Source organism: Convolutriloba macropyga, chromosome 1 (genome assembly GCF_964194025.1).
Source record: "Convolutriloba macropyga chromosome 1, txConMacr16.3, whole genome shotgun sequence".
NCBI lineage: Eukaryota > Metazoa > Xenacoelomorpha > Acoela > Convolutidae > Convolutriloba > Convolutriloba macropyga.
In genome coordinates this window covers 59,913,027-59,928,050 of record NC_134468.1, presented here as the reverse complement: position 1 = coordinate 59,928,050, position 15,024 = coordinate 59,913,027, and the positions used below count along the sequence as shown (strand labels likewise).

Here is a 15,024-nt window from a genome sequence, read left to right as displayed (position 1 = left end):
GATATGTCAGAGCCAAATAGGACCCAAATCATCACTTATGTTAGGAGAGCTGCTTTAGAAAACTCAAACATAACTGACTAAACGTCGGAAGAATTGCTCTCGAACGACTAGTGGGAGCTCTAATCAATTACAGCCTGCTTCAGTCGGTGGGTGGGGGCCTGAATGGGACTACGAAGTTCAATAGTGGGCCTCAAATAACCACATTAGGGGTTAACATATACCATTATTAAGATTTAAAGTGAAAAATGACACCAGTTTCGGCGCACTTTTCAATTGACTTTTAGTATTAAATTGCCGCCAATTAAGTTCAGCTGATTGAAATTGCGATTGAGAGGGAGGGAATTTCAGATCCCGCAAAACGCAAAAAAATCAGGGGCGTAAAAGTCGCTCGAAAAGTCAAAACGGTCAGGCGAAAATTTTGCATAAAGACACACACGTTTACAATGATTGCTTCTCTACGAGACCAATAAAAAAACTTCATATATTTGTAAGAAAAACTGACCTGTAAGCTACCTGGTGGGGAATTGCAAAAAGCGGCAAAAGTTGGAGAATCAAACAACTGTCATTTTCGTTTATCTCTATGCTCTCTTATACTCTATGACATAAGCAAATAAAAGCTGTGCCGGATTTGGTTTAAGCAGAGACTCCTATAAACAATGCTTAAAGTTTGAAGAAATTTCGTTTGTTTACACTATCAGTTTCAGCCGAAATGACACCGAAATAATAGCTGTTGCTATAACAGTGATGATATCAAGATTTTCGATCAGTTTCAGAAGGTGTCTGTAATTTCTTCAGTTAAGTAAGCTATAAAAAGATGACTGAATCAGAGTTTTAGGCCAGAAAAAAAATACTAGCATTAAATGACCGGCGCTGCAATTCAAAGTGCTGGGTTTCTATTTGCTCCCTCACCATATTAAGAAGACCACTAATTTTTGCAAAGTTCAAGCGCACAAGCGGCATGGGTTGGGGGTTAGAGGTTCTAACAGACAATAACTTGGACAAAAAAATGCTTATACTAGATAATGATATCACTATGATCCCCACTGATTTTCTAATCGATTTTTAGATAATATTCATCAACAGTCAAAACATTTGATAACTATCGGTTCTCAGAAGAAAAGCCGCTAACATTAACAATTTATCACTATTTACACCATCAGTTCCTTTTGTGTTGAGTCACAGCAAACGTATTGTCAACATACCGTATTCAAATTAACAGGAGTCTAAGTGACAGAGCAAGGACCAAATGATCTCAATGTGGTGCCTGAGTTTACTAATTCAACAACCAAATTGAATAGTCCTTCAAGGCCATTTCAAGCACAACAACCGAAATTTAATGCTACATTCTATCAGAGCCATATGGATTTGTTCACTTCGTTCAATAATTATATCCAGTACCCATTATTAGCACGTAATCGTCAGACATGACGTTAAACTGAAACTCAAACTGGACCTAAACTAATGTTGCCACATGTTCACGTGTTCACAATCACACAGAATTCAGCTCAAACGGAGTAAGAGATACCCAACTTGGTATGTCAGATTCGATGATATTTGCAATTTTCATACAAATTCAGAGAGTGCGGGGCACTGTATGAGGTATCCCAAACCCTAAACTCAGTGTATTCAGAGAATCTAACGACATTGTGATCTACCACGAATCAGAGATGCAAATTTGACATGTGCGGCAGTATAAATAGAGCTTAATAAACTACCAAAAATGAGTTGAAAATCGCAATTTTGGTTATACTAAACTGAGATACATTGCATTTTGAAGCACACTTTCTTCAGCGGTATATTACTTGTTATCGTGTCTTGTTTCTGTAGATGATCGTAGTGATTGTACAGTTTTAACTAAACTTTGACTTGTTGAAAGGAGAGTTAACTTTGAAATTCTCAAAACTTTTTTTTGAGGAACAAATGTGACTAAGAAGTTCAATAGTGGGCTTCAAAAAACCACCTTAGAGGTTAACATATACCATTATTAAGGTTTAAAGTGAAAAGTGAAACCAGTTTCGGCGCAATTTTAATTTCACTTTTAGTATTAATTTGCCGCCAATTGAGTTCAGCTGCTTGAAATTTGATTGAGAGGCAGGGAATTTCAGATCACGCAAAACGCAAAAAGTCAAGGGCGTCAAAGTCACTCCAAAAGTCAAAACGCTCAAGCAAAAATTTTGCATAAAAAGACACACGTTTACAATGATTGCTTCTCTACGAGACCAATAAAAAAACTTGATGTATTTGTAAGAAAAACTGACCTGTAAGCTACCTGGTGGGGAATTGCAAAAAGCGGCAAAAGTTGTCGAACCTAACAAATGTCATTTTCGTTATCTCTTATGATCTATGGCATAAGCATAACAAAGCTGTGTCGGATTTGGTTTTAGCAGAGATTCCTATAAACAATGCTTGAAGTTTGAAGAAATTTCGTTTATTTGCAAAACCAGTTTCAGCAGAAATGACACCGAAATTATAGCTGTTGCTATAACAGAGATGACATTAAGATTTTCTATCAGATTCAGAAGAAGTCTGTAAATTCTTCAGTTAAGTAAGCTATAAATATATGACTGAATCAGAGTTTTAGGCCATAAAGTTTCTAGTATTAAAGGTCCCGCGCTGCAATTCATAGAGCTGGGTTTCAATCTGCTCCCTCACCATATTAGTAAGACCAATAATTTTTGCAAAGTTCAAGCGCACATGTGGCATGTGTTGGGGGTTAGGGGCTCTAACAGACAATAACTTGACAAAAAATGCTTATATTAGAAAAAGATATCACTAGGATCCCCACTGTTTTTCTAATCGATTTTTAGATAATATTCATCAACAGTCAAATCATTTGATAATTATCGGTTCCCAAAAGAAAAGCCGCTAACATTAACAATTTATAACTATTTACATCATCAGTTCATTTTGTGTTGGGTCACAGCAGACGTAATGTCAATATACCGTATTCAAAATAACAGTAGTCTAAGTGACAGAGCAACGCCCTAATGATCTCAATGTGGTGCCTGAGTTGGACCTACACTAATGTTGCCACATGTTCACGTGTTCACAATCACACAGAATTCAGCTCAAACGGAGTAAGAGATACCCAACTTGGTTTGCCAGATTCGATATTATTTGCAATTTTCATACAAATTCAGAGAGTGCAGGGCACTGTATGAGGTATCCCAAACCCTAAACTCAGTGTATTCAGAGAATCTAACGACATTGTGATCTACCACCAATCAAAGATGCAAATTTGACATGTACGGCAGTATAAATAGAGCTAAATAAACTACCAAAAAAGAGTTGAAATTCGCAATTTTTGTTATATTAAACTGAGATACAGTGCATATTGAAGCACACTTTCTTCAGCGTTATATTACTTGTTATCGTGTCTTGTGGCTGTAGATGATCGTAGTGATTGTACAGTTTTAACTTAACTTTGACTTGTTGAAAGGAGAATTAACTTTGATATTCTCAAAACTTTCTTTTTGAGGAACAAATGTGACTAAGAAGTTCAATAGTGGGCTTCAAATAACCATATTAGAGGTAAACATATACCACTATTAAGATTTAAAGTGAAAAATGGCATCAGTTTCGGCGCACTTTTCATTTAACTTTTAGTATTAAATTGCCGCCAATTGGGTTCAGCTGCTTAAATTGTGATTGAGAGAATTTTAGATCACGCGAAACGCAAAAAGTCGAGGGCGTAAAATTCACACGAAAAATCAAAACGGTCACGCAAAAATATTGCATAAAAAACACACTTTTACAATCATTGCTTCTCTACGAGAGCAATTAAAAATTCTGTATATGAGAGAATTGCATACCGGTATGAAGTCGTCATTCTCTAATTTGATCATCTCTCCCACTCTCAAGTGCTTCCATTTGATCTGATCCGACCTAAAAAATCATTACAACATTACAAAACGTGAAAATTGATTAATTTGCAAAAATGGTTTATTCTCTCATAGGCTTTTTCAAGTTCTCTGATGGCTTTCCATGAATATTAAATCATGTCATTTTCTTGGCAGAGCAAAACTGTTTCTTTACCTGACAGCGATATTTTTAGAAGTTAGAACAATTAAATCTTGTGGATCATTTTGGTAGATGTACTTACTTTCCATCTTGGATGCGGGATGTCTTTCTATTGTTGATTTTGTTGTCACTTGTTCTTCGTCTCTAAAACAGCCATACACTCATGATTTAGCCTATTACAGCAATAAAAACTATGGGGCTGTAATTTGGTTATAAAGTTTGTCTGACAGTTACAGGTCAGTTACAAAAAGTAAGCAATATCATTGATCTCAGCCTCATTTTCTTTTTAGCTGATTTTCATCTGCGTTAACATGAGTCAAATTTGAATTTCCATGAGGCCTTTAAACTCTTTATTAGGACTGAACGCTAAAAATTGTTTCCAATTTATTTTGAAAACGGTGATAACCAGTTTTTAAGCAAAGAGTGGAACAATATCCATAGTTACGTAGACAGGATAAGATTTTTTTTAGTTTGGAGAAAAAAAGAGAAAAATCTTAAATTCTAGTTTTGTATTTTCTTTACCTCGGAAATGACGATCGTCAAAGTTTGAACAGTAACACCTCAGATCTCATCATTATTCAGACTCAGCATTTGATTATTTGATCAATAAAAATTGATCATTTTTACTTATTATCTGTGAAAAAAACATACATTCAAAAAATCTAAATATGTAAAACTTTACTTCTAAAACTGTGCTGTATTTTAATTATTTTTTGATTTTCTTTGCTTATATCTCCTATGCCAATATGCTGACCCCCATTTTTTACTCCAAACGTATATTTTAGTTGCAAGAAGTGTTGGTTCTAGACCGTCGGGTTTTGAGATATTTTTGAGAAAAATTGCCTAAATACAAATTTGGGGGGAAATGCCGGGAAGATTTTCTGAATTTTGTACTAGACTATAACACAGCCACAACAAATATATTGTCATCATGACTTTAGAATTGATATTGTGCAAACGTTTAGGTATTTAAACTTTTAATATATGAACGAATTTGAAAGAAACAAAATTGTCATTTTTAGGGCTCCTATTTAATCCAGTTAGTGTTTGTTTCCACCTTTCACAAAATGATAAAAACTAATCTTTCGTAGGTAAAATTGGCAAAATTTGTGAGTTTTCTGAACTCTCCAACAAGAGCACGGCAACCACCCATAATTTTCCTCCGAAAACGTGTTTTCAAAAAATTTCCTAACCGAGAAAAATGATCCCTCGACCGTTATGTCTCACAATAATTGTAAAAGACTGTAAAATATTCGACAGGACTTGTAACCACCTTTCAATAAGGCGGCAAACGTTGAGACTTTTAAACGAATTGTTTTTTTGTTCTCTAGGTTATGACTCCAATTTTTGACCCTCTCAGCTTTCAAAATGAGCATAATCTTAAAAAAAATTGACGATGCAAGAAACGCCAATGAGGGCTATGCTTCACTTCGTTTGGCGTCCTTTAAAAAGTTATAAACGAAAGCTTACATTCTGTAAATAGTTTATTTCGGAATTTTTTTGAGGGCAAATCTTTAAAAAATGTTAACTGAAATGGCTAGGCTGTGATCCAAATTCGTCAGTTAAAAGATGGTGAGCAAAATTATTAAATTTGAAAACCTCGATTCCGTTACTTTTCAGACGTAAAAAAATATTACCATTTTTCATACATTGAAAAAATTCTGATAGCAATTGCTTATCTTGACTGATTCATGGGATTAAAAAGACGCTACTAAATGGATCTCATTTTCTGAATTTTGGTAAACCAATAAAAGTTTGATTCCTCTACCAGATGAAATATCTCATGCCCCCTGACTGTTTTATGGAACAAATACCAAACTGATATAGCTCTCTTCACCATTACTCGTTACAACTTACAGCTTGAACAGAATCAGGAAAAGATGAACATCTTAGCAATAACTAAACTCCAAAAAGCTGTTATTATAATCAATTGACTTAATGTGTTCTACAGAAAAAATAAGAGATTGGTGGGTCCATTTGAAAAACAAATTGAAATTCTCAATCTTCATGCAAAACGTTTTAAACCTTTTCTCCTTTTCTTTTGACCAATGACTCATGAATTACTTTTCTTCGAGTGAAAACAAAAATTTACGTAAATATGGCGGTTTTTAACACTTATCGCCAGTTATGAAATTTTGAGAACTGAGAAACGCTCATCGCTACTCACGGCTGTATAAATTAAAAAATAATTCAGTTATGACATGTATTCTTTTCCAGTTATGAAACTTAGAATGAACGAAAAAATTGATGCCAAAAATGGCAATTTTATCAATGTGAACTCAATTTCGTTTCATCACACCAAAACACATCACTTTATTTTTCATATCATTATTCAAATTATGAAATATGAAAGATTGTCGCCTCACAACCGCAGCGAATACTTTTGATTATCGCACTATTTTTAACTATTAATATCAGAAATCAATTTTTTTTTCTGCCAGTTGATAATTCCATGTGTATCGTGATTTTCTCAAGTTAATACATAATTAATAAAATTTTTTGAATAGAAGGAAACTGTTGTGTTCGACAAAACAATTTTCTTCAGCTATTCATCAAAAAGCTTACTCGCTTGACTTCTACTGGCCTTTGTTTCATATAGCACTTCCGGTCCTAGGGACATGCTGCAAATTCTATGAACAAATTTTTGTGATTCTTGATTATCTCATTTCTTTCTGCACAAAAATTTATACCAAACAAGATCCAGTATTAGTTTTCACTAAACCAAAAATTTTATGTAAGAATTCGATTCGGAGATTTGGTATGAATGCCATGTTATGAATGCCTGATTTGATTATGGAGCTGTTTCCATTGAGAAATAATGATCAAGCTTAAATACAATTGGTTCCGTAGGACCAAGGACAGGCCTTGTACTTACAATATCATCGATTGCATCCTTGACAGCCGTGACTGTGAACACGATGACGAGAGGAATTATTGTTGTCACTGCAGACACAGAGGACAAGTTGATGGGGAGCAGCTGCAAAATGAAAACTGAACAACTTACATATTTTGAACCAATCTAGATAGTAAAATTTGAAGCCGGGTAAAGAATTATTCCATGCAAGAACCCAGTAACGAATTTCTCTACTTATATTCTTAGCCACGTTTGTGCGTTTACTCCAATGCAAATTATGTAGTCGTTCTCGATATAATTGTAGCTAATGATGGCGCAATGGTCTAAAAATAGATGTCATCAAGTGACCGTAAAAAAAACTACCCAAAAAGGCTCCTTTTCCCCTTCGGCAAAATAAAAATTTAATGGTCCAAAGCACAACTGAAGACTTATTGCAAATTGACAATCTTTTAAGAGGTGGCTGACCTGAATGACCATGAGGACGAGGAAGTAGATGTTGGCGACCCTCTTGAGCTGCTCGAACAGATTGATGGGGATGAAGGTGACTGCATTGTACTTAGTGGTCTTTATTGAGTTCCTCTACAACAATACCGCAAATTCACCATCACATTATGCTTTTTATATTTTTTGTTACTGCGATACTTGAAAACGGGTAACCTCTCTCACGTCAAAGATATTAAAAATTGTAATGAGTTGTAAATTTGCTGAAACGACTGTAGATGACTAATGGAAATAATTTATTATTATTATGATGCTTTTTACTGTTTATTTATCAGTCGGTTTTACTATCGACCTGCCTGTAGCTTTCATGATCTGCCCTGTGTCAAACAATTCCTTCTTGCACCTTATTATTACAGGAGAAAACATAACTGACTAACGTCGGGCGAATTGCTCTCAAACGACCGGCGAGCGATTGGCTTTGTCAGTAGCTAGCCACGGGGGGGCTGATGGGGGGACACTGGGTGGGGGGCAAAAGCGCGGTGGGGGGTGGAGGCAATAGTGGGGGTGGGGGTCAACAGGGGGGGAGGTGTCTCAACCTCTAAGAACCGCCCTTCACACCATAAGTATAAGTCTCCAAAACAGTTTGAGCTGAAACAGAACTGAAAGGCTCTAAGAGCACTTAATTCCCGCTGGGCGCTACTTGTTTATCCCGTTTTTGAGGACAAAAAGTCAAAAGCGTCCGACAAAAAATTGGTCAAGCGAAAAATTGCATTAAAAAAAGACCGACAGGACTAATATAATTGCTACAAACTTCGTTTGAGAGCAATTAACAACTAAATTTTCGGATAAATGAATTGCGTTTAGAACAAGATCGCTTTGTATCCTAAGATTCATCGATATCAGTTTAAAAAGCAAAACACAAAATGCATTTTGATAAAGGCAGAAATGTACCGCAAATTTGTGTCTTTTGTTGCTGACTGGATCGTTAAGGATGATTGTCCGCTTCTCCTCTGTGTTTTCTAAACACAAACATTCGTACTATTATTGTTATATAGTACATATTGACCAATGGGTGTATTTATTACCAAACACAATCTCTACTAAATTTTTAACAGAATATAAATATATCATGGAGCAAATTGCATAATTCAACTGACATCCAGCTCGCATCAAATTTATGCATTTGGCAGTTAGAAATTTTACTTTATGTTAATCTCTCGAAAAATCGGTTGCTGTCACGATCTTCTCCTTACAGCTACCATTTCTATTTAAAAACATAACCGACTAACGTCGGAAGAATGGCTCTCGAACTACAAGCGGGAGCTTTAATCTATTGGGGCCAATGACCAAAAAAGCAAAATTCGTCATAGCCATAGATTTTCATACTAGAATTAACGAATGAACGTAACCCATTTCTACAAAACTGAGCATTTAATTGGCGCAAAAACTTTAAAGGCCCAAATTTTAATTTATTTACTTTAAGACCCAATTTAAAGTTTTAATTTTTCTGATGAAAAATGATATGCGTGATTGAAAACTGCTAATTGTCTTCTTTATCCACAATTAAAATCGAGAAAAACATTTCAGAAAGTAACCACCAATTAGGATCTTCAATTGCGATCTAATTGACACTATACTGGTTTTTAGAGATTTGAACTGAAACAATTACAACAACAAAAAATGCAAATTGTCAGGGCAGGAGCGTTAAAGTCACTCAGAAACCTTCATCATGTTTGATGCCAATTCAAGGTAAGCGTGAAGAATGCAATTTGACATTAGATGATGATGTCGTGAAAAGTAGATGAAAACAAGACAAGGCCTATTTCTGTTAAAAGTGCTTTTTGGAATTTGCAACTTCCACACTCAAAACGACCTCTGGAAAAAGTTGACAAACTGGTCCACACAACTGACAGTTAATCCAAGTCTGTGGCTCCAATATCATCTCCAAATGACTTTTCATCCTCTGTCACCCGAATACCAACAAGGCCATCAAGATGCAGCAATCTTTGAAGGACACGAAAATCGCGTTCTTCCCATTCAAGGTCAAGTAGAGCAATCCAAATTACAGTTCACGGCAGAAAACACCTAAAATTTGCCATTACCACTCATACTTTGTGAAAAAGCTAAAAACCTTCCTATAGCTTGGTGTCAAGGGCCAAGGCAAACGCCAAAGATAATTGAGCCAACATCTAAAACAAACTCAAAAAATTAACAAAACTTTTAATGGAGAACATTAAAACCTTTATCAACATGTCCTTATCTAGTTCAATTAATCTTTCCATCATCTCCTTTCCCATCATCTCCTTTGTTGTAGATGTCAAAGACAACATTCTTTGCGCCGACTTTCGAAATCAGATCAAAATCACAGTCAATTGTGATAATCTAACCTGATTGGCAATGTGACCGGTCTTTGTACGAAACAACCACTTGCACGGGTTAATGAAAAACCATCTTTCAGCTTAAGTTGTCAACACTGAATTCCCTTTGGTTGCAAACGATTGACTAAGATCCATCATGAAAAAGTTTTGAGATGTTATTGATGATACAAATTTTCGTGCTGAAGTCAAATATTAAACAGTTCACAAAACTGAAACTTCTGGAAAACGAGTTTTTTTGCTAACACAAGAAAATTTAAAAATTGCGAAAACAGCAAATGACGATATGCATCAGCATCCAATTGGTACGGCACTAAACCGGAATTATACCGCATTCAAAAAGTCCTAATACCACACCTTTCTTAATGATTCCCAAAACGGTATTGGCGACTGGAGACCCTGTTGTGACTATCGGTCTTTAAATCACATCAAAATTCAAAAGAGTTATCCAATGCCACCAACTCACGGCGGAACTCCATGGCAGAAACAGTTTCAGGAAACTTGATCTAGACAAAGCATACCATCAAATTCCGATTCTTTCTAATTACCTTGAGAAAACAACCTTTAAATCAATTGGATTGTTTCAATTTATAAAAATGCACTTTGAAAAATAGAGGAAAAATCTTTCAAAGAATCAAACGCGAAACAGTTCAAAATTCTTCAGAAGTGTTTGTGTTTTAAGCGTTTTTGATATTGCATCTCATTTAGAAACGCTTGATTACAATTCGACACGGTTGAACGAAAATTATTTAAGAGTCAAATTAACAAAGGCTTCATGAAACAATTAATTTTTTAGGCTTTGCCATATCTTCTAAGAGCATCAAACCATTTTCTTTGCTTGCAGCTTCTAGAAGAGCCTAAGAACTACGAAGAATATAGCAAAAGAACTACGAAGAATATAGCAAGTTCTCATCTTAGAGGAAGCATATTCCACAAAAGGCACATAACTGAACCTTTACAGCAACTACAGAACTCATGTCAGCAAACACAAAAGAGAAGTTTGTTCGATTGTTGGATAATGAGCAAACATTTACGATTGCTCCAGAATCAATCGCAATCTTATTTTGATTTACTTGGCGTTGTCTAAATTAGTAATTCTACATCACATGTAATCAGATACTACGCTATCACTTAGAGCCGATGCTTTGGAAACAGCTATTGGTGCAGCTCTTCATGAGGTATTATGTGCAGATGGACACAAACCATAAACATTTTTCTCCAAGCAACTAAATCAAGCAGACCGCAATTACAGCACGTTTGAAAAAAAAGTTGGCTGAGTTTTTTATCTGATAGAACTTAGAAAAAGTGGCGTGTTCAAAGACCATAAAGAAAGCCCTTTCATATTTAGGCGACTGCAAACATCAACAGTCGCAGTCCTCGACAGGCAGGACAACTTTCTTTTCTAGCGGAATACATCGATAAAAATATTTAAGGCGCACATAACATTGTTACCGATTGTCTATGGCGTCCGTCTCCTTCACACAAAAGAGATGACGGGCAATGTATCCGGTATATACGTTGATGTTGAAAGATGTTTGATCTACCAGAGTTAGTAGAACAGCAAACTGACTATTTTCGCCATCAAAATCGAGACGGATATTCAAAAAACGTACAGGAACTCGACATAGGAAATCAAAAATTTCTTCGCAATAAATCCGTTGTATCCGAGACCAATTTTGACTCCAAGCTGTCATGTTCCAATTCTTCGCCAATTTCCCGATCTCTGTCATCCAGATTGCAAAGTTGGAAAAAAATATTTCTGGCCAGATTTTAATGGCCAAAGCAAATGTGTTAATGTATGTGTTACCAGATACCACTTAATGTATGTGTTACCAGATACATTCGTCTGCATCTTGACATAGTTGGACCACCTTCAGCAGCTCAAGATTCTCCTCATCAAAACTTGACAACTTTTAAAGACAGAATGACTTAATTGATTGGTGTGCAACCTATTCCTCAACAACAGCAGATGTCAAAACTGCCGCTTTTCTTAATTCTTGGATCTCAAGATTTGGTGTGCCTCTTTCTATTACTACTGATAGAGGTTCTCAATTTGAAAGTGCAATTTTTATTGCTTAGCAACAATGATTGGCTTTGCCGCCTCAAAACTAATGCCTATCACTCATAATCACCCAGTCAAACAAAGACATTTCATAGGAACATAAAAGAGGCTTTAAAATCTGCTAAAAGTGACTGGCGAAAAGATTTGCCGATTGTTCTCTTTAGAATTAGGATAACACCAGAGGACACTGGAACTTCTGCTCTGCCAGCCTCTGCCTACTATTGGTCTTCACATTCTAATTCCAAATGCTGTGAAAAAATTTTAAAACAAAAACTATCATAAAAACAAAAATTATCATTAAAACAAATTTGCAATCATTAAGACTGTCTAGTTGTCACATCAGAATGAGAATGAATAAATCAAGTTCCAGGGAAAACTATGTATTCCAAAGGAGCTTTGTGATAGCTCACACGTAGGGCAGCGATTGCTCCTGCTTCTGCATCGAATGAACTAGCGATTAGAAGCTCCATATACTGGTCCACATCAAGAAATCTGCAAAAAATCTAATTTGACTACTGCAGTAAAAAGTACACGGTTTGTGCCAAACAGTTAGCAAACAGAATTTGAAACCTTGCAGAATATCTTCAGTTGTTCACAAAATTGATCGAGCAGTTAAGACTTTCAATAAAACAAAGGAACTGATAATGAGCAGTCAATTTCTATGGATCAAGAATTATATCGCCTTTGCAAAGTCATACAACCGCGCAATGGTTAAATGTCCCAATAACAACTGTTTATTGGGGTGTTCCATTTCGAATGAGTTGGCATCAGAACACATCTTACAGGCTGCAGGCTCTGTTTAGCATGCAAACGCGCTCTTTCTGTAAAGCATGTAAGACTAAATTTTATATGCACATGTAAAAACTAGCTTTTGCGATAAAACAATATTTGTTTTTGCTACATTGTTTTTATTCCCATTTCTTGGATTACCTGTTCATTTCTTGGACTCTAATACTTTAATTTCTTCTCTGAATAAAGAAGTCCAATTATTGTAACCTTAATTAAAAAATTAGCTCATTTTGTGACATCATTTATCAAAAAGATAACATTATCTCAAATTTCAGCTAATTTCGGCTTTCACATTTTAATTTTCGCATTTTTTAATTATCAAATTAGCCACATTTTGTAAAAAAGGTCATTTCTCATTTCATGTTCAGTCTGTTGTTGGTTTATTTTCCGTCTTACTTTGTTTATTTTGTAATAATGTTAATTATTTTGTTTATTTTTATCATAGCTTATTTTGTCGGATTTTGGCTTGATTTACTATGTGGAGAGGTGAACGAGCTGTTGGCGTTTGAAAAGCATATTTCGGATAACTTTGGGCATTTTCGTGGTTATTTACATTTGGCGTTGTTTGGGTCTCTGACACTCGGCAGGGCGAGTTCTGAACAATTCAAAGTAATTCGAGGTCATATAGTCAACTATAATTAAAAGAGTAGAACTCAAATTGTCCAAAATTAAGTCAGAATTAAAGAAGTCAGGGTTTTTGTGCAACCATGTTAATTCTGTTTCATTATGGATATATCAGTTGATCTCCGCATCATGCTTATGCTTCCACTGTAAATTATTTTACCACTATATTTTAAGGGAAATGCTTATCTCAATAATTAAGTGAGGATTTACCGACTCCTACAAGTTCACACCTTACAGTGAAAAAAAAAGAATCTACTTACGTTTACCGATACCAAATAACCTGCAGCAAAACATCAATAGTTAAAAGTTCACTCTATTTTCAGAGGCAGATTGGTAAAATAAAGTGGATTTAATTGCAAAAGAATAAATCATTAAACAGCAGAGACGGTGTAGATCCTGTAGATAAAGCAACACACACTAACAGGATGATAAGGGCTATAATGGGCTAATTCTCAAACACAAATCCCCCTTTCCCATCGCCTCTTTGGCATATGAGAGCAATATGCTAATGGAAATGTTACAAAATACCTTCAGAGCACGCAACCCTCTTAGATAATAGCCACATAGGAAATAATCAATGCAACTTTGGAAGGAATTATCACAGCTTTGGAAGGAATTATCACAGGGCTAGAAACAAGGTCACGCTACAATTACGCTACAATATACGACACACGTTATAGGTTCAAATTAGTTTTTAAAAAAGGACACGAATGTAGTCTTTCAACTTCTGTTAATAGCAGTTTCCGGTATTATGTTGCTTGGAAAACATTTTTACGTAACCAATAGAATAAAGTAACATATAATAAAAACGACAATACGTAAATTTTCCATCAAAAGTTTACTGTTTGGCTTTAATTTAATTGTTCTTCAGTTTTTATACACATTGGCTGGATCATTTAATGGAAAATACCGATCGCTTTGTATTTGAGTTTAGTGATAACTGATGAAACTACAGAGCGTGAAAGATCTACAGAGTTATAGTTTCAAAAAATTATAAAAGCCAAAATCAATGTTCTCAAAATTACCGATTGCGACATCCTATTACGCTTGAATGAAATTAGTAAACAAAATAAACAAAGAAAACGGTCTTTGATCACCTCTAATGAATAATTTAAACACTAACAGACTAAACAGATGATGAAAAATTAATATGTTATGACAAAAATATGTTTATTGGTTGGCACAGTGATGAAAAGGAGTAAACAAACAAACATGAATCAATTGACCACTATGTGTAACGAAAATGATCATGGATAATAATACAATATACAGTTAAATGCACTCACTATAAAGCAACGTACTAAAGAGAAAAAAGATTTCTCAAATGTTCGAATGTGTATAATTGGTGTATGATTGCGTGTGTTAAGTAGGTATAACAAAAGTGGACAGGTGGAATGAGGGTTCCGCTTCTTTATCAAGGACAAAAGAGGCCAAATCACCACTCACTCCTCTGCTAGTCTAGAAACATGCCAACACTGAAGAAATATCTTCATAATAATGATTCGGTTATAAAAATTACAGGGACCTGGCAGCTTCAATAGAGCACAAAAATGTGGACATTGATCTTTTCCAATTAACATAATATTCCGCATATGCACGCAGCCACACATGCTTTGATCCCTGTATTTCACGACCTTGGTTGAAGTTAGGCCGATTAAAATTTATTCGAACTATTTTCAATTTTTCAATATTTCCATATTTCAAGTTTTCAATATTTCAATTTATTTAGAGCTGGGCGAAGTTTCAAAAGAAGACATGAACAAAATGAGCTAGTTCGCTCGCTCGCGCTCTCTCCCTCTCTCTCTCTCCTCTCTCTCTCTCTCTCTCTCTCCTCTCCCTCTTCTCTCTCTCCCTCTCTC

At 35.3% G+C, this 15,024-nt stretch overlaps 1 protein-coding gene across 3 annotated transcripts in view; it reads right to left on the bottom strand.

Annotated features, from left to right (window-relative positions):
* LOC142341092 (putative phospholipid-transporting ATPase IM) overlaps nt 1-15,024 on the bottom strand; it is a 139,567-nt gene that overhangs the window by 105,595 nt on the left and 18,948 nt on the right. For 2 of the 3 annotated variants that reach the window (XM_075391978.1, XM_075391959.1), the window contains exons 2-6: nt 8,267-8,334; nt 7,340-7,453; nt 6,896-6,997; nt 4,103-4,164; nt 3,813-3,885 (exon numbers count right to left, since the gene is read on the bottom strand). In XM_075391978.1, the coding sequence (XP_075248093.1) occupies nt 3,813-3,885; nt 4,103-4,164; nt 6,896-6,997; nt 7,340-7,453; nt 8,267-8,334 (419 nt within the window). Of the gene's footprint in view, nt 1-3,812; nt 3,886-4,102; nt 4,165-6,895; nt 6,998-7,339; nt 7,454-8,266; nt 8,335-13,425; nt 13,764-15,024 lie in introns of those variants that run through there. The other variant, XM_075391968.1, reaches the window with a different exon arrangement.